The 19,778-nt window shown below is 38.8% G+C and overlaps 5 protein-coding genes and 1 long non-coding RNA gene across 7 annotated transcripts; 2 read left to right on the top strand and 4 right to left on the bottom strand.

Annotated features, from left to right (window-relative positions):
- Positions 1-755: 755 nt before the first annotated feature.
- On the bottom strand, positions 756-4,362 carry LOC100253655 (uncharacterized). Its single transcript, XM_002267141.5, has 6 exons — positions 4,025-4,362; positions 3,830-3,938; positions 3,584-3,675; positions 3,206-3,464; positions 1,570-1,713; positions 756-1,093 (listed from the first exon to the last, which is right to left on the bottom strand). Exons 1-6 carry the CDS (start codon positions 4,360-4,362, stop codon positions 998-1,000), a joined length of 1,038 nt encoding a protein of 345 aa, XP_002267177.1. The 3' UTR covers positions 756-997.
- Positions 4,363-4,606: 244 nt separating this feature from the next.
- On the top strand, positions 4,607-8,682 carry LOC100243301 (uncharacterized). The gene is made up of 7 exons (XM_002266999.5): positions 4,607-4,769; positions 4,866-5,355; positions 6,073-6,436; positions 6,922-7,020; positions 7,186-7,306; positions 8,011-8,253; positions 8,356-8,682. Exons 1-6 carry the CDS (start codon positions 4,607-4,609, stop codon positions 8,223-8,225), a joined length of 1,452 nt encoding a protein of 483 aa, XP_002267035.1. The 3' UTR covers positions 8,226-8,253; positions 8,356-8,682.
- On the bottom strand, positions 8,627-10,131 carry LOC100248425 (protein SRC2 homolog). Its single transcript, XM_002266953.5, has 2 exons — positions 9,503-10,131; positions 8,627-9,354 (listed from the first exon to the last, which is right to left on the bottom strand). Exons 1-2 carry the CDS (start codon positions 9,954-9,956, stop codon positions 8,837-8,839), a joined length of 972 nt encoding a protein of 323 aa, XP_002266989.1. The 5' UTR covers positions 9,957-10,131; the 3' UTR covers positions 8,627-8,836.
- On the top strand, positions 10,029-10,897 carry LOC132254973 (uncharacterized). Its single transcript, XR_009467450.1, has 2 exons — positions 10,029-10,142; positions 10,469-10,897. It is a non-coding gene; the product is annotated as an uncharacterized LOC132254973 (long non-coding RNA).
- LOC100253531 (GCN5-related N-acetyltransferase 3, chloroplastic) lies at positions 10,256-13,975 on the bottom strand. The gene is made up of 4 exons (XM_002270804.5): positions 13,387-13,975; positions 13,072-13,130; positions 12,683-12,739; positions 10,256-10,738 (listed from the first exon to the last, which is right to left on the bottom strand). Exons 1-4 carry the CDS (start codon positions 13,858-13,860, stop codon positions 10,576-10,578), a joined length of 753 nt encoding a protein of 250 aa, XP_002270840.1. The 5' UTR covers positions 13,861-13,975; the 3' UTR covers positions 10,256-10,575.
- A 1,134-nt stretch (positions 13,976-15,109) lies between these two features.
- LOC100258799 (cytochrome P450 714A1) lies at positions 15,110-18,880 on the bottom strand. 2 transcript variants are annotated; one of them, XM_002266732.4, is made up of 5 exons: positions 18,315-18,880; positions 16,658-16,884; positions 16,198-16,448; positions 15,732-16,110; positions 15,110-15,626 (listed from the first exon to the last, which is right to left on the bottom strand). In XM_002266732.4, exons 1-5 carry the CDS (start codon positions 18,607-18,609, stop codon positions 15,201-15,203), a joined length of 1,578 nt encoding a protein of 525 aa, XP_002266768.1. In that variant the 5' UTR covers positions 18,610-18,880; the 3' UTR covers positions 15,110-15,200. The 2 variants fall into 2 exon arrangements, with proteins under 2 accessions (XP_002266768.1, XP_019080168.1); XM_019224623.2 differs by having other exon boundaries at positions 16,658-16,935; positions 18,315-18,836.
- Positions 18,881-19,778: the final 898 nt, after the last annotated feature.

Raw genomic sequence — 19,778 nt, 5'->3', positions numbered from 1 at the left:
TTTTAAAAGAAATGGTTATTTTTACAAGAAAATAATGAGGATATTTTTATCCAAATGATGCCAAAAAAGGATAGAAGGTTAAATTTCAAAAATTAGGTTTTGAGAGGCCCTTTTAATCAAATAACCCTAATAATTTTTCCTTAAACGGGTGAATATATTGCTAGGGCAAAATTTTCTTATGCATATATAATATCCTAGCTTGTATATCCAATAATGTAAAGCAGCTTATTGAGGATGATGCATGTGTGTGAGAGAGAGAGAAGCAGCAGCACCTTATTGAAGGTCATCTAGAAAAGGGTTTTGAAGGAGCACCGGAACTAGAAGAAACAGAGATAGAGCCCTTTTACTTGGTGTATTGATTCACCTAATACAGTGTTATGTGAAAAAAAATACTTCTACTTCCACATATCCACCCTGATTTTTCTCTACTTAACGACTAGATTGTATCTGCAGTTGGTCACTTCATTTTTTAGAGGGTTGAATAGACTAATAATGAAATAAACATAGTGCAAGGACTGAAACCATGACAACCAAATTTAGAACTTCTATGAGGCAAACAGAACTGCAACTGAAGTCCGCATAAGGAATCTTCTTTTGCCCTGATGGCAGAAACTAAAAGGCACAATATCATCCCACACACCAGGCAAATGCATATATCATCCACAAGTATTCGCTACTTTCTTTTTTAGTTTTTCACCTGTCCTTAATGGTGGAGTGCCGAGATCTGCACTACAAGCTATAATTTTTACTGCATCTTTTGAAACACATTATTTTATTCAAAAGCAGCATGATACACTGCTGCCATTATTTGCAATGGCTTGCATTCCCATGGAAATCCATGACTTGCCAACATCACCCAAATCTGTACTTAATAAACTATAACATAATCAGGGTTGATAGGGTTGATGGGAGGTTACGAGAATAGAAAGATCCAGATATTCATGGGGTAAAAGATAACTTTCTTTCTCCACCCACCTCCAGCTGAACCTTGATCATATCAAAGCTTAGATCTTACAGTTTTGTGATCATCAAAAGCAATCATCACCTTTCCAATCGCTTTCCTATCTTTAATTGCAGAAAAGGCGAAGTGAGCCTGTAAATAACAAATAATTAGGTAGATCAGATTACACATAGTATATGCTAATTAGAAAATAAAACTTGGTATCATTTTTTGGGTGGAAAAATTTATGATGATAAAAAGGAACAACAGATATAGATAAGGCAGCGAACAATAAACTTTTCTTATGATATATGAACCCAGGGTGAGTTTCAAATGTGATAGAAAACATATAACTGGTGGTGGTGCAGGAGCTTGGACACCATCAGCCAGGGAAGACCAGAAGAGTCGTGAATTGTGGAGATAACTCTGTATTGTATGTTTGTAATCAGTGGAAGGAGGACCAAGGAGATACTTCTCCCCAGTCTCAAACCCATCTCAAATCTTATTGACTTTAAAGAAGATGCATTTGTGCAATGCATTTCCTCAAAATTTATTTTAATGGGGTACATCTACAATGACATTTCCTTTATCAAACTTTCCTCAACTAGAGAATGCAAGGAACTCCTCACCTCTGACAAGTTGTAAGAATGAGAAATGTGGATCTCAATCAAGCCTCTTGCTAACCAAGAGAGTAGCTCCTTCATTGAATCTTCAAGTACACCTGGTCGATGTATCCTGTAGCTACCCCAGTAAAGTCCATGCACTGTCCAGTTCTGGATAACCACAAACATGCAAGGATATCAAAACCAATGAGCATTAGATCTGGCATGAAAAGAAATTTTCATGAGAACTGATAAGCATATATACAATCATTAGTGTTTATCAAAATATATATATTTATATAATTATTTCTATTCCCAATCATGACCCAAAGACTAGATACACTGGCCACTGGCTTTATGACTAGTTGACATAACAAAACCATGATACATGTGAAGTTAACAGTCAAAAAGATAAACCATTTAAAGTAGAAAAGTAGATGTCAACTTGATCACTATTTTGGACATGTTCCTTTTCATCTATCTTCCAGAAATTCATGGATTTTCATCCAAGAATTGTTCAATGCAGGTACAAATTTTCTTTTCCATGATCCATCTCATTGAATTAAAAAATCAACAGACAAATTGGACCATGTAATGCACTCATTCTTTCCTACAACCTTTGATTGCTTTTAACCAGAGATCCTACCCTACAAACTTTATAGCATAATTTAGTATTTTTCCAAATGGTTGCTTTATTTGAAATCCACATGAACTCTAGATTTTTGCCACACCACTAGGCATTATATCCAAAAAACTAATCTTTTTGAGTGTGAACCATCTCTGATTTCTCCATCTGCATTGATATAATGCATAATGGAAAAAGCTTAATCTAAATGATACACCAAACTTGCAAAATTATCTCAAAAATCCAAAAGGCTCCATCATCCATCATTTTCCAGGGAGGTCTTGCAGAGAAGTTAGGAATAACATCGTTAGTAACACTACTAGAGTAATTACATAGACCATGTTGTATTGAATGATCAATGGATAAAACCTAGTCATTGTTGGTGTGTACCCTTTTTTTCTAAGGAAACAATCCACATAACACCAACGAAGATTTGAAACTAAGTAGGGATGACTTATCTGTGGGTTGAATGCTTCCAAAAAGGATAACCCATTTCTTTTGGGCTGTTTAAGAACCTACTTCACCCCACCAATAGAGAAAAACTAAATAGTTCTTCTATTCCAGACAATATTTAAAAGTAGCTCAGAAACACTGCTAGACAATTTGGTATAATTGTAACATCCTTCTGTAAGCAAGCAAGGTGGTTTGCTAGCCTAGAAACACCACTCTAATAATGAGTGTGCAATTATTTTGTGTCCTCACCTTAGTGTTCCCCATCATCAGGGTACAATTTATGTGTACGATTAAATCCCTTCTTCCTTTCTCCATGAATTTTCATTATAAAGAAGAGGAAATGCACAATCTTTCCAAAAATAAATAAATAAAAAACAAACCAAAAAACTCCAATCTTCAAATCCTCCAAAGATATATCAATTCAATCCTCTTAATGCATATCAAAATCTTAAGCAAGGAACTTCGCTTTTCTAAGTAATGGTAAATTTTAGACAACTAACAATTATCAAGCAATTTCCCATGAATCTAAATAAGCTTAATAATACAATTACATTGCCCAAAACTTCAAAGAATCACCTGGCGTACCTTAACAAGAGCAATATTCGCAGGGATAACAGGGACTTCTCCGCTTGCAAATCCTATGACCAAAATGTGTGCTCCCCAGTTCAAAAGCTTCATTGTTTCTTTTGTAAGCTTGCCTCCAACTGGATCATACAAAACATCAACCCCTTTGAGCTTTTTTGCCTTCAGGAAGTTCTTCACGCTTTCAGTGACATTTTCGATGCTCGAGTCCACCACATGATCCACACCCAATGACTTCAAAATTTGAACCTTTCCAGCTCCCCTGCAATTCAGAAATACAATTCAAACCCAAGTTAAGTCTCTGCAAATAGTGCATGCAAGAAGAGGACTAATAAAAGAATGAATCAAGACCACTGAACTGCTCTACACAAGAACTAGTACCTAGCAACAGCAATCACTGTGGCACCACAAACCTTTCCAATCTGGACAGCTGCAAGCCCAACTCCCCCAGCCGCACCTAGAACCAATAAAACCTAGAATTTGGAAACACACCCGAAATTAGGTTGAGGGAAAGCTTTCCACAGCCTATTCCATTGTTTATTATCAAAGCATAGGATAATGGAAAACGTTTTTAAAGGCTTTATGTGAGCAGTTGAGAAGAGGTGTATCCTGGAGTTGAGATGGCACCTGAGCAGAGGTCAATTGAGCTCTGTGAACAAGAGCTACATGCGAGGTCCCGAATGCAACAGGAAGTGCTGCAGCGGCAACGAGGTCGCATCCATCAGGCACTCGAAACCTAGAAAATAATTTCCCAGATTGGGGATATGGAAGCGGAAAGAAAAAAAAGAAAAAGACTGAAACTGAAAGTGGAAGACAACTCACAGTTCGGTCTCATCGACAACAATGTATTGAGCAAAGGAGCCTAGGGCAGCAACGGAACAAACGGTGTCGCCAATCTTGAACATAGAAACACTGGGTCCCACAGACTCGACGATGCCGGAGTAATCAGAGCCGGGGATGAAGGGGTGGGGTGGCTTCTCTTGGTACTTGCCAAGGATCTGGAGGTAATTGGCATAGTTGAGGCTGGTAGCCCTCACCCTTACTCTCACCGCAGTGGGAGAATTCAGAGACGGTATTAGGTGACTAGCAGAGACGCTGATTGGGGAAGTTTCATCTGATAAGGTCGGATCACCCACCTTTCTGCATACCAGAGCTTCCATTGTTGATGCCTCACAATTTACAAAACCCTTGCTTTCGCCTTCTCCCCCTACACACTCGTTCCTCTTCCTGGTAGGCTTGGGCGTCCAATGCCCATTACTACATAATATTTGACCAACCCAAAAAAAAACGATAAATACAAAAAAGGAAAAAAAAATATGAAAGGAATGGCCCACTGGGTAGTGGGTATTTAATTAGGATCCCAGAGCAAAATTCATGTTTTAGATTGGAGGAGAGAGTGATAGTATGAGTGGGGTGGTTCAGCTTGCGTCTCAGGTCTTCCATGTCAACAACTTCCCTCATCAACTGTTCTCAGAAGTTGCGGAAAGCAAAATCTTTCTCCTGCACTCCACGCCCAAGCACGCCCTCCTTCAAGCTGCTTCCGCCTCCTCCGCTGCGGATTATTACGGTAACATATTCCCCACCCATCTCAAATATTTGGGGACTTTCTGGGTTTTTTTTAGTAGTTATAGAGTTCTTTTCTGTAATCATTTGAAACTTCCAGGGCAATGGGTGGATGCAAAAACGAAGCAGAAAAGACGGAGAATTGCTGGAATAGATCAGGATGAGTTACTGGATCCAACACTTTTGGCTGATCCAGACAGTTGTTTTTGTGAGTTTAAAGGGGTTACGATACACCACAAGGTATGTGATGCAGACCCACAAGCACACAACCCATTAGAGAATCAAGCTCCTTCTCAACTTGCCAACCAAACTAAAATAATTGGTTTTCCTATGATTTTGTTGCACGGCTTTGGAGCCTCTGTTTTCTCGTGGAATCGAGTTATGAAGCCTTTGGCACAAGTCACTGGTTCAAAAGTCCTTGCCTTTGATAGACCAGCCTTTGGGTTGACATCAAGGGTGAATTTTTTGGAGCAGTCTTCTCCTAGTTATCAGGATACAAGGCCATTGAATCCATACTCCATGGCATTTTCTGTGCTCGCAACCTTGGGCTTCATTGACTTATTAGCAGCTGACAAGGCAATTTTAGTGGGGTATGTACGTTTCTTATCTTAAATTGTTGTTTTGTTGATTGGATTTTTCTCATCTGAGAGCAGACTATTAATGCCATCAGCCTTTTTAGATAGGAATGCGGATTTCAGTACCTCTTATAGCAGAGAGCCGGAGCAGTAAAAATCTTTTGGCAGTTCCCACTTAGGAGATCTTATTAGTAGAAGATAGCCTCATAAAACTTTCAAATTTAAGCCCAACATTTGACTTGCAATTTTTCCTCATTCCAATTTCTGAAGCATTCTCTGGATGGATGATTAGTAAAATTTGGTTAGGCCCTTTGAATTTTGGGTGCAGCTTGCATTTGCAAATTGTTTGTTTGATCATCCTTGAACTCTAAATAATGGGTAAATCAGATTGTGTCACCAAAACACATGGTCTTGCTTAAGTCTTTAGATTTATCAGAGCTTCCATTCAGTGTTTTGGAAAAAGGGAGAAAAATGGAATGGTTGTGATGCTCATTGGTTGAAGGAAAGGAAAATAGCAACATAAGTGCCCTACTCCTGTCATTGTGCAATATGGTTGGCATTCCTTGTAAAGGACCCTTTTTACTTATTTTATTCCCATTAAAATTAAACTGTACTTGGTGCCTTTTGATGATCTTAAAATCAAGTTAGTGGGGAGTTTTCCTCCTCTTCTCCTATGTCTCTTTCTGAAAGCAGAAATCTGTCTTAACTGTTGGGAAAAAAATGAGATGCCAGGCATTCAGCTGGTTCTATTGTAGCAGTTAATTCATATTTCGAAGCTCCTGAACGTGTTGCTGCTCTGATCCTTGTTGCCCCAGCAATTCTTGCCCCACTTTCTGTGTGCAAGGTTACTAAAGGAAATAGGTTGCTGAAAGTTGAAGGAAATCAGTTGGGAAGAGATGACCAGATCCAAGAAGGTAGCTCAAATTCGAATATTCATGAGAATCCATTTATCAGGGTTTGCAAGATTTTGTCGAAGTTCTCTAAATACATTGTCCGAGCAATAGCACAAATGATGAAAAGGACAGCAAATATGCTCAACTCTTTGTATAAGAAGGCATTATCTGCAATCCTGCGCTCTGCTTTTGCTGTAATGCTGGTAAAAAATTTCTTTCTGAACGGTTCTATAATTCGATTTGAGTTATTTCCAATTAGTGTTTCAGTCCATACAATCAAAATATCAATCAACTTATACCACTCCTGGGAAATTTCAAACAACTGTTGCAAGTTTTGACCACACACCCTTTAACTATTGCAAAATTTATTGTAACAGAATGATCAACATTTCTCTTTGGAAAGGACTACAGAATTGAACAGTAGGTTGAACTACTTGTAGCTCAACTCAACAATACCTTATTCATGCTACTTGGATTAGGACAAAAAAAGTCACCTTTTCTTAGGATTTTGGTTAACAAGGGTAAAGTAAAAATGCATTTGATTGAAAGATGACAATAAATCTGCTTGATCAAACATTGTCTGATTGTCCATGTCAGATGTTTTTGTTGGACAAAACATAATCTATGATGCAGTCTTGGTTGTTATCTGCATTGCATATCTAACAGCAGCTTCCTATATGCTTCTCAGGTGAGGATGATTATTGATAGATTTGGTATAGCTGCCATTCGAAATGCATGGCATGATTCAAGTCAAATCACTGACCATGTCCTATATGGTTACACGAAGGTGATTTATCTTTATATATGTCTCTTGTCTTTTTCTTTTCCTTTTTTTTTTTTTTTTTCCAGTTTTGTTTAGGTAGAATGCGATAAGTGGTTTTGAGGTAGGATAGATGATGTCAATTTATTATTTCCTAGATCATGTTTGCCTCAATGTTTCTATGAAATGCAGCCATTGAGGACTAAGGGCTGGGACAGGGCTCTGGTGGAATACACAGCAGCGATGCTTACAGATTCTACATCTGAATCAAAGCTACCCCTCGTAAAAAGGCTCGATGAGATCTCATGTCCTGGTAATTATGAACTCTACACTTTCTTGCACACTTAAAGAATTGTTTGTTTAGTATGTTGTAAGTACTTTTTTAAGTCAATAATCAAAATGTAATTCTTTCATCCCAAAATGAAGAAAAGTACTTCCAAGGTTCTAACCAAATGAATGCATTAAAAGAGGAAAATCCTTGTGTGAAAATTTTCAATTAGAAAGATAAAAGCCTAGAATTAGACTGCAAGAGAAGTCCAATCAGGAATGAAAAATCGTTACCAGTGGTGGCAATGGATAAGCTAACTTGGCAGTAGCCAAGCTGGGATAGGGCTTAGTGCATCTTAGTCATCTGAATTCATCCAATGAGGCAGTTGAGCCTCTGATCTAAATTTTGTCAAGGCTACATTGGGACAGAAAAAAGTGAACAAAAGGAAGAAAATCTAAAACAAAAAGTTGGCCGCAGCAAAAAGGATGTTAGTGGATCAGGATTCTTCAATCAGCCTTGGTCCAACTTTCAGGCTACACCTTTCTACCATGCAGTTGATTCGGTCCAAATGGTGCATGTTTAACAAATAGTTTCTATTAAATTGGACCATTACAATTTATTTGTCAAGTCCGCCTTATGGATTGAGCAAGAGATTTGTCTACCTTTATAACAACTCACGAATAAGATCAAATTTATTAGGGACAAGTTTGTGATGATGATTTTTATTTTCATGCTTGAATGAAACCCAGTCCTCATTATCACGGGTGACAATGACCGACTTGTCCCCTCTTGGAATGCTGAGAGACTGTCGCGGGCCATTCCAGGATCTTGCTTTGAAGTTATCAAGCATTGTGGTCACTTGCCCCACGAAGAAAGGGTGGAGGAGTTTCTTACAATTGTTGAGAAGTTTCTGCAAAAAGTTTTTAGTGGTCCAGAGAAGCAAGGTATGCAAGGAGCAAGTTGAAGTGTATATTGAAACCAACAAAGAACAGGTAAAAGAGGTCTCAGTTGAGGTTTTTTTTTTTTTTTTTTTATGATTATTATTATAGGTATCCTCACTGAGAATATTCTTGCAAAATGTTTTGGTCGTTCAGAGAAGCAGCATAGCAGCAACTTGAAATCTGCACCACGATTTATATCCCCCTTCTACTTCTATTTAAAGCAGATTGGTGGGTGAGATGAGGAAGGATCAAATCTGACACATACGTAAACACACCTTTGCAGAGAGAATGTTTGTAGCTTCGATGATGAAAAGGCTTACAGAATGTAGGATCTCTTTCCAGTAGGTGACGAGGTTTGTGAAGGAAGATTAGCTTCTTTTTGTCAATCTGAAAATGTTTGTAACTGACTATTACAATTAACCAATTGTGAAAGATATTAAAAATACCTTATAGTAATAATTCAATTGTCTTTGCTTCTAATTTTCTGCTTTTGCAGCATATCTGGGATAGCATCCGCATATAGACCTTACAAAACCCGTGCTTCCATGACCCACAATTTGGCTTTCAACTTGAGAGCGAAATCTAATATGATCCTTATTGCATTACAACACATGTAAAAAAGTATCAAGTCCTCTCAGAACAGAGGATCAGTGGATATGGTAAGACTAGCATCCTGCAAGCCTGTAGGAAAATCAAATCCTGACATGAAATCATCCCCAAAGATCACAGCACCAGCAGCTAATGCTCCAGCACCCACCCCCATTCCAAAACCAGGTCCACGACTGCTTCCAGCGCCGGATCCTGATGGTGGCATGTTTACGTAAGTCCCTGGCAGATGATCCGTTCTGGGGAGAAAAGTGGGGATGTAGCCAACATTAGAAGGTGGGGGTGGAGGTGGAGGTGGAGGACTTCGTGGGGGAGGATAGCTTGTTCCACCTGCAGATGGGTAGCTTGGTCCACCCAGAGCTGGATTGGAATTGTTTGTAGGGAATGGCATGGGATGGGAATATGGGAAATTTGTCTGTGGAGGATTTTGTGGCTGGCCAAGGGGCGCCAGAGGCCTTTGTGGAGGGTAAGCCTGGGTTGAAGCATCTGCAGGAGCCAAGGTGATGCCACTGCTGTGATCCATAAGCTCAAACCCTTCCTCTTTACCTACAAAACAAAATTTAGGATACCAGCAGGGAGTTTAGGCGTGGTTTAAACCTAGTACTGTGTGAAGGATCAAATAGACTATTTTACTTATCAAGAGAACAATAAGGAAAACCGAGAAGAGTTCAGCATGCGTCATGAGTATGAATACCTGAGTAAGAATCTGGCTCTTCCCTCTCCTCTGAAATCCTAATTGAAATATCAACAAATCCATGAGGTTTGCTGGATTTCCTTTTCCGCAACTGAAAGCTGCCTACATCTTGAGTCCCTGGCTTTGAAGCCTCAGAATTCTTAATATGCTTGGCCAGAAATTCTTTTAAGTTAACAGTTGCTGTCCCTTGAAGCTTTTCTCTGAGGAAAATGGGCTCTCTACTGTAAACTTCAACATATAGTGCCAGATCTTGGAACTTCGATTCAGAGTCATCAACCAAGGTTGAGAACTTGGTTTTCCAAACTGGGTTTGCATTCCCAGAAGCATCAATCTTGGTGCAATATTTGTTGTTAGGATCAACCCACCCTACTGCAAACCACTGGAGCTTCCACAGCGATGAACGCTGGAGACCCCGTGCTGAAATCAGGCAAACTTCAATCCAGATTTTCCCCATTGTAGGCGAGTTCCTCTGGTGAAAAAGACCCAGGAAGCGATGGGAGAATTTGTCCTGTGAAAGGTTCTTCTTTTAACAAAGCGGATATAGATGGGAAGAAGAAAAGTGAATCTGTTTTCAATCAATTATAAGGCTACTTTACTTTAATAGCAAGGAAATCCTCGATGACTTTAGCGCTGTTAAGAGGTAAGCTTTTGCTGACTTTTTCCCCTGCCATTGGTTTGTAGTGCCTCACAGGTGGACAGGAATCTATCGATTAGATAGCACACAATGTAACATGTTGGTAACTTGGGTAGAAATGCATGCAAATTCTAGGCTTCAACAACTAATACAAATGTTTACAGTACAACAACATCTAAAATATTCACAGATTCCAATTCTGGTACAATCTAGTTTTCTGCTTCCTTCTTTATTCCTTCTCTTCCCATTCATCTTTCCCTGTTCAACTATTGCTTCCTTCTTCCTTTCTACAACATTGTTTGATTTTAGTACTGGTTTTTTCTGTTACACAGGACATCAAAATCCAAACCCCATTCTTAGCTGATAAGCATCCCATGTTTGCATAAAAATGCTTCAACTGAACAAGATATGGTGCAGCTACAACTGACAATTTTGGTATTTAACTTGCAAAGGGCTGCCTCAATGACGGAGCTAGCAACACCCTACGGCCAGCACATTTGACCATCTGATCACTTGCCGGGTAGCTTGAAACCATCCTTGTATACATCATTGTGGTGGAGCCCAGGATGTCATCTCCAAACCCACATGCTTGGAAGAACAGCCTGATAGAAATTTCAGGGAATCACAATTAGCAATTAAGTTTTTTGTTGCTTAATAGAAATATTTGGTAACGGCATACAACTTAACAAAGCCTTAGGATCAGCTGTATCTAGTAAGGTCATAATGAAAATTTTCAGTCCCTCTGCTTATCAACCATGTTACCATGACATGAGAGGAATCCAATGGCATATTGAAAACATCTACTATCCTTGCCAGCACAATTGTCAAATAACAGCCTGACCAAGGGATGCCAACCATTCCATAAGTCAAAGGTAAGTTCTCCAGGAGCCTAAAACTTTCACTCTCAGCTTACACCAAGGAATCTGTAGAAATCTATTGACTAAATCAGGTGCCCAAAATTCTTTAGTTGAGTGCAAATTGTGGGGACAAAAACAGAAAAGTTAAATACCCCCACTTAAAATCTCTCCCCTCACTTCGACGTTAATAGATTTCATTGATTGGATGGGCTCCTTTTGAGAGAGGAGTTGTCTCTTGTATATCATTTTGGATAGTTTTTATTTCAGCTGTAAGGGGGTGAGTGTATCTTTCTCGTATTTCATGGGCTGCTATTTTAGTGCCCCTTTTTAATACAAATACTATTCTTTACTTATCAAAAAATAAAAAATTATCTTTTTCAAATAAAACTTAAGTATAAGAGGGCAAAATTGCCCTCTTCTTAAACATTATATTTTATTTTTTAGTTATAAAATCCTAACCCCACCTCCCCTTTTTCACTCTCTTTTTTCTCTTCTTTCTTTCATTTTCCTTCTTCCTTTATTTCCTTCTCTTCCCTTTCATCTTCTTACTCAAAATTTCTATGTTATTTTTATAACTAAAGCTATAAAAAAAACTAGGTGCTGTGGGCTGCTGTTGTGTTCTCTCTCTCTCTTTTTGCTTCTATTGAAAAAATAAAAAAGAAATTTTGAGGAAGAAGATGAAGGGGAAGAGAAAAAAAAAAGGTATGGGAGGAAGAAAAGGAAAGAAAATTAAAGAGGAAAATGGAGGTACCATTAAGTTTTGGTTGGGATGGGATGAAGAAGAATAGAGCATTTTTATCCTTTCACACTTAAATTTTCATTTATTTGTGAGAAATTTTAATTGCATCCACCAAAACTCTCTCTACATTCATCAAATTTTCGTTTTTTCAAAATGAAATATACATATAAAATACCCCAAATACCCTCCTCTTCAACCTCCCACCCCTACAAAACCCTAACCCCTTTCTTTTCCATTTTCTCTTCTTCTCTTCCTTCATTTCCTTCTCCTTTCCTTCATCTTTTTCTTCTTTTTTCCTTTTATTTTATCTTAGTGTTAGAAAAAAAAAAACCAAGTTTTAAGGATGAAGATGCAAGGGAAGAGAAGGGGAAAAAAAGGAAGGAAAAGGGAGGAAAAGAGGAGAAGAATGAAATTAGAGTTCAGGATGGGTGAATGTTTTCAGGTTGAAGAAGAGAGCAATTCGTCCTTTCACATATAATTTTTTTTTTTTAAAAAAAAAAAAAGGAAAATTGGTGGATGTATAGAGAGACAGGTGCATGGGCTTAACAATGCTCTTTTATTTATTTTTATTTTTTAAAAAAGTGGGGTATTTAACATTCCTCAGACATAAATTCCATAACCATAAAATGGTCCATTTTTATCCCTCCTTTACCTTTTTATCTCTTGGGTTGGGGCTGGGGAGGTAAGGGCTTAGAGGAGGCTATTGAGCGTTTCAGGGGAAGAAATGACCATTAACGAGGCCCATGCTTAGAGAGCTTTAGTTGGAGTGCATGTGTGTGTTAATGTGATTATTTCTACAGGCATGCATTATAAATCAGCTTGGTGGGAGCTTCGGAAGTTGGGGTTTGGATGAGTTTTAAAACGGTACATGGATATTACGGGGAAATAAGAAAATTTTCATGGAAGTATTGTGGTTAACCACCAGTTCCTAGCAGGATTAGTGTATTTACCTCTCATTCTCTGCACAGAGGGCCGCTATATCAAAAATGTCTCTACTTGTGAGTATTCTGGCAGCAGCAACAGAAAATTCAGAAGTGTTGAATGATTAGGATCAGGGCAATGAAAATATCTGAGCAGCTCATAAAACCAGAAAGGAAAACCTCTATCAATCCAATATATGATTTTAATGGCTGCATGAAACTGATGATAGGAGCATTGATCACACCAATAGTTAGCACTCAGAAAACTAACAATAAGACCATCTATAACACTACCATGTTTCTTTAGGTCTATCTATAACATTATCAATTAAGACCCAGAAAACATCAAATAATGTAGTCTGCTGCATTTTAAGGTGCCTCTAGGGTTATAACACAATTTTTGGGAATAAACCACAAACCTTACAATCCTCTTAACTATCATTCTGCCAATTCCCATTCTCCGCAGTGAAGGCATAACCTGAAAAGTAGAGCACAAACAGCCAATAATACTAAGATAGGTATTATAAATATGGGAAACAAGAAGCTAAAGTCAATGATTCATGTGAATAATTCATTTCCAAAGGAGCGTCGACATCCATCTTTCTAAGGAATTCTCAACTTAAGTGGGTAGCAGCACTGAAATTCAAAGATAGAAGATAAAATCCCAAATTTTGAGATGCCCAATTTGAGATTTGGGATTGAAATGAAAGGGGCGGGGAACATCTAGTACCTACCATAATGTCGTAGATTGAGGCCGTCAATCCCTGATCAGAAACGGCTCGGCCAAAGCCCACCAACTGGCCATTGGATGGCGTCACCGGGATCGCCCGCTGAAGTATATCTCCCAGCCCCATCATGGGGGATGATTTGGCGGTACAATCATCGTTATCGTAAGGTCTGCAGAAGACGGAGACGACAACGGAACTGTGGCGGAGAGCAATCCTGAGCTTGTGGATGTCGACGGGCTCAACACGGCCGTCGGCATCCACATTGGGGAAACGATGGCATGAGATATTGGAGGAGCTGTAGAGGTCTCTGAGTTCGTGTAGATTTATGTGAGATGGGTTTGTGGATATGAATATAGGAGGCAGCGGAGGCTTACGCGCTCCGCCAGCTGCTGCTGCTATTGGGCCGTTGCTTCTTTTTCTGCTTGCCCCCCATTTTAATTTGTCCGCAAAGCGCTGGACTGTGGCCGGAGCAACCGCCATCCCACTTTCCTTCCCAAGGATAACAAGGATAACAAATCCTTTTCCAACCAAACTGCACCCCTACGCTTTTACGATTTTTCCTTTTTCGAGTGAAATTAATATTCAACATAATAGCAATTACAATATTTGGCATTAGAAAATAGTTTTTTTTTTCTTTTTTCTTTTAAATTTAGATTTCAGAATAAATTTTGACATATATATATATATATATATATATATAGTACCTTAATAAAAAAAATTAAATCTAAAATTTTTATATTTAAATTCTTATGTATAATTTTATCCATAAAAAAAAAAAATTGAAGCAAAAACTGTTTTCATTAATTGCTTTTAAAAATGTTGTAAAAAAAACTCATTTTCTAATAAATAGATGACATTCTTATAATTTAAATTTTGAACATTGTGGAGTAAGGAATGTAAGGGTTTTTTTTTTTTTTTTTTATGTAAAAACTAAAAACTGTGCTTTAAAACAGTTTTTTGTTCAATTTTCTTTCCAATTCAAGAGTGAAAGATTTGGAAGTCATATAAAGTTTCCAAATAACGTAATTTATACTCCATTTTGGTTTATATTTTATAACCCATTAATCACACAACAAAATTATTATTTACCTCTGATGGACCAATTGTCACGGATGAATGCATAAGAACTGCATTAAGTTTCTTCTTGTGGGAATAATTTAGAAAGCTGTAAAGGGAGGTTGACAATGTGATTGGCATGAGAAGTAATCAGGAATCCTGTTGTAAGGCCCTAGCACCCAGACTTTCCAATGCAATCCCACTTGAATATAAGGCTTCATGTTACTTCTTGAGTGGTTTGATGTCATCAGTCATCCTCTTACACTCTTGTGATAAAGGCTTAATAATCCAAAGTTTGGGCTTGATTGTTATTTGTTCCATTGCACACTCATGACTCGTCTCAAGGTCTTAACTCATTCCAAGACTTGTAACGGGATCTAACCAACTCCAACCTTACACATCTCATTTTTTAACACTCATTTTCTCTGTGAACAGCATTGTTGTATGCATGACAATCCCCCAATACTATCACATCCTACCCGTTGGTTCTTCGGCTTTACGCATCCATCCAAAACCATTTTTCAACCATTATTTTCTTTTGTGAGGACCATTGTTGCACGCCTAACAACACCACTCCCCACATACGACTCTCCGGACTTGAACCCATAATCTAGTTTTGGTACCACTTGTTACGGTAGCAGAAGCCATTTATTGTGCAAATGGAAACATTCCATTGACACTCTTTGCAATACTAAGTTTATATATGAGCTTTATACATAAACAAGAACCAAAGGGGTGTTCAGATGAGTTGGGGCATTGCATGGTCAGATCTTTCGAATACGGATATGTACACCATCACCAGGTTCTACAATCATTCTGTAGACAGGAAAATGGCGATATGTAGGCGACAATGTGAATGTAAATTTGGAGATGATGAGGGAGAGGATAATCTTCAATTGGACCATGGCAAAGTTGCGACCAAGGCATAGGCGAGGACCCAATCCAAATGGAATGTAGGCTTGGGGAAATTTGCAAGCTTTAGAGACCCCATTTTCAAACCTCTCTGGTTTGAACTGGTTGGCATCTGGCCCCCAGATATCCGTATCCCGGTGCAGAGTTGGAATCAAGGTCCATATGCATACACCCTTTGGGACAATGAAATTACCCACTTGGATTTCCTCCAGCGCTTCCCTTGACACGAATGCTGCCGGTGGATACAGCCGCAGGGTTTCTTGAATCACCATAGTCATCTGCATCAGTATTCACCATGGGAAGTTATACTTCATCTCACCTTTGCTTGCTCATTACTCATTACTATATGTACTTATATTAAAATGGAGACAGCAAAACACTACCCATTTCATCTTGGTGATTGAATCTGCATCTGGCATGTTATCCCCGCAAACCTCGGCTATCTCTGCCCGAATTCGAGCTTGCCAATCTGGATGTAAAGCCAATAGCATCAAGCACCAGGAGGCAGCAACAGCAGTAGACTCATGCCCTGCAAAGTATATGCTTTTGCAATTATCAACTATAAAACGCTTGGACGAGGCCTGGCCCAAATTTGGATCATTGATGGCACTCTCCAGTAGCAGTTGCATCAGATCTTTGTCAGATGATAGGGTCGATGTCTCTAAGCATTCTTGTTCTCGCTCTTTTACTGCTTTCCATATCAATGATTCTACCTCTCTCTCCAAGTTTTTTAGCTCCTTTTGCTTGTTGGCCCAGAGAAATCTGCCATGGTAGTATCTAAAATGTGAACGTCCATTGAAAAGGTGGTTCTCCATGTAAGAAATCAATATGATCAAACGATGGGCATACCTGAAACTGGGAACACCGAAAAGGAAAGCCTGGTTGGTAATGAGTTGTTGAAGAGACCTGAGCTTGGAGAAAATCTGTTTGCCTTTACCATAACTGCTTCCGAAGCAAACCCTTGAGATGACATCTGCTGAGGCGCTTCTCAAATCCTCATTCACCATCACATCCGCTGAGACTCCACCATGTGCTTGAATGCAGTCCTCCCATTTCGTCAGCAGTGGCTGTGCTGACTCCAGCATGAGTCCCACCATCCCCTGCCAACCAGTTCAATGTTAGTGGGGGTACACAAATATTCACATGGTCGGTCTGGGCAGCAATCATTGTAACCAGCCATCCAACCTAGCCAATTTGGCTACATCTTTGGGTGGAGGACCCGGCGGACCTTCATTCTGCCCATTCCATCTTCATCTCTCCATACAGGATAGAAGTAAGAAGTAAATCAAGTATTGGTAAGTAAGGTTACCTTGACCTTGTCCATGAAGAACTCGGGTGCAACGATCCTCCTCTGGTGAGCCCAAGTATTGCCATTGGACCTGAGAATGCCATTACCAAGCATTGGTGCAAGAGTCTTGGTCACATAAGAAGGCTTTCCCAACTCCAAGCTCGTACTCTGATTCATTTCCTTCACCATTTCCGGATGGTTCACGTACAAATGTTGCCTATTCCCAGTTGAATACGTGTATACAGGACCTACACCCATCGTATACATTTCCAGCCTCTCTGAATTATAACTTACAAGTACTGCTTTTTCAAAAACAAATTATTAAATAACAGATTTTTTCGAAGACAGGTTTCAGTTTAATCTTCCTTTTTTTTTTTATTTGCACTGCCAAACTGCTGAAACTTGTCCTTTCAATTCAAATGCAGATCCAGCTAGCGTTCTGAAAAGTGATGGATAAGAAGAGGACATTGTAGACATATAATGGGTCACTGCAAGCTATGAGTAGTGGGAGTCCCAAATCAATCACTTCAAGGTGACTCACTTCCTGACACGTTCTCATCTCACTTCTCAGTCTTCTCACCTAAGGCCCTCCTTTATTTATTCATCTATTTTTTCTTTTCCTTTTTCTTTCATTCCTTCGGTCTCAGGCTCTCAGCTAAGAATTATGGTGCAAATTACAAATTTAATAAACCTAACTCAAATTAAGAGTTGTTTTAAGGGCAAATTATAATTCTAAATAATAGGATAGAGATATAATCGATATCTACTGATTCCGTAGACCTAACTGAATGTAATGGGAAGCGTGAGAAGATTTTGGTTGAGAGACTCCACTCGTTCGGAAGCCCAGTAGGGCCTATCTGACTCGGCTTCACCGCCTTGCCCTCGTTCACTAGACTTTCAACCACACATCATAGAAGTTGTACCCCCAAACTTGGCTGCCCATCCAACTAATTCCATGATTTCAACCTTCAGTTTGTTTCCCTTATTCCTTTTGTAATTATAGCACTCTCACTTTAAAAAAAAATAAAAATAAAATAATATATATAATGTAAAATAAACTTTAAGAATTATTTTTTTTAAAACAGATTTAATAATTTTTAAAATATAAAAAATTGGTTATTCATTATAAAAAAAAATGTCATATATATATATTACTTATTTTTCTTGTTTCTAATAATTTTTTAATTTTATTTAGAAGAAGAAGAAAAAAAGTCAATAAATTAGAATTTTGTAAAAGATGTTTTTAAGTTAAAAAGCTATTGTATGTTCTTTTATCAAACAAGACTCAAATAATGTTGCTATCAAAACAATAATATTAAAAAATAAATAAAAATAAAAATACTCTACGAAAATGTGTTACAGAAAATGCATGAATTAAACTCTTAAAATTATGGTGACAAAAAAAAGTTATTCTAATAAATCATTTTTTTTTTAAATGTCAAATAGCTTTTATAAGTTCGTTTTTAAAATCAGAAAACCAGAAAATATCTTATCAAGTTCAAGGAGAGGTGAATGGTACAGTGGTAAAGCTGGTCGGAGGGATGGAATATAAAACAATTTATCTGCAAGTTGTAGCTTCAAAGTGGAGACACGACAGCAGCAGCACATAAGAAGAGAAAAATACAGTTTTGGAAAACGGTGAAGGAAAAAGAAAAGATGAAGGGAAAGGGCATTGTACCGTATGCTTTTCTCCATTGCTCGAAGTAGGGGAAGAGGGTAGAAGTGTAATCATGGGCCACAATCTGAGCATGGTTGGGAGGCTTCATCGCCATCAACAATTGAATTTTCTGCATCTCAGGGACATTCCCGTATATAAATGAAGGCGGAGGCCCTCGGATGCCTTGCCTCCTCAGCTTTCCCCTCAGCCTTTCCGGCCTTACCCACATAAGATTGTAGAGATGAAGGAATATGCAGAACACCCCCACAACCAACACGGAGCAAAGCATCTTCACAACAAGAGCTGCCTCCTCCATTCTTTCCTCACCAGTCCCCACTGCTCTTCCTCTGCCAGCTGCAGGCTTCCTTAATCCTTCTTTGATTGTGCCAACCTCACAGCCACTAGCAGGGTTTTATACAAATATGGAGCCCAACTATCATGCAGTGAGCCAGTGTATAATAAGCTACAAACAAGATGCACCACCCTGATTCTTTATCAGCTTGGATGGATGATTGGACGCAATGGACTGACTTGTCTATTTTTCCCTTCAAGGTCACCAACGGATTGAGAATGGACATACCAGCATCATATTATACTTCCGAGGGCAATAATGGAGCATTAAAGATCTAAGAAAATAGCAAAATTGTTATATATGCAGTAAGTGATAAAAACTATGAAGTGGACATCTCACTTCCCTGTTTATCTGCGAAGAGCAAGGTCTCAAATTCTTGAATTATTGATGGGGTTTCCAATCTGTTATTAGCAAAGTGTGCATTATTATTTCATTTATGACATCACAACCGACGACCCATCCGCGGACCTCTTTCAGTATAAGGTTCTCCTTATTCCATTTCAAAATATACATCCTAACGAAAATAGGATAAACCTTTTTATAACAGCCGCAAGTTTATTTTAAGAATCGTGTTATTAATTACATCCAAATAAATTCTAAAAAATGTTTTTTTTATTTTTATTCTTTTTACATCAAAAAGACAAACTCAACATATGATTTGGTTGAATCAGAGTGTAGCTCAACAAGGGCATGCCAATGAACTATGTTTTAGAAATAATTTAGGATGGGAAGGTATCACATGGGATAACGCAGTACCGACAAATCGGGTCAAAGTAGTTAGATGGTGTCAGGGAGTTTTGGGAACAGACCTCAAGGTAATGTTGGGGGCGTGGTATGAGGGCATTGGATGAAATGAGAGTGGGGGGTGGGGGGTGGGCCACCAGACGTGATTTTCAGCGTGTAGGTTGGATGGGGTTTAGGACCACTGGATTTTGAATGATCACATTGCTGGCTTTGAACTGTCAGGTTGTCACATGACCCATCTGGATTCAGCAACAGATGCCGGATGGAGTGACAAACCTTAACAACTTAGCCAAGTGCCAAGGCCCCACTCAAGAGTTGGACGCCGTCCTTCGCACTCGACAGGACTCCGCCCGTGGAGCCGCTCATGGCTCAGCCCCTGTAGGTGTCAG

This window comes from Vitis vinifera, chromosome 13 (genome assembly GCF_030704535.1).
Source record: "Vitis vinifera cultivar Pinot Noir 40024 chromosome 13, ASM3070453v1".
In the NCBI taxonomy this organism is placed as follows: domain Eukaryota; kingdom Viridiplantae; phylum Streptophyta; class Magnoliopsida; order Vitales; family Vitaceae; genus Vitis; species Vitis vinifera.
The sequence above is the reverse complement of the archived record's forward strand: the minus strand, read 5'-3'. Positions and strand labels throughout refer to the sequence as shown.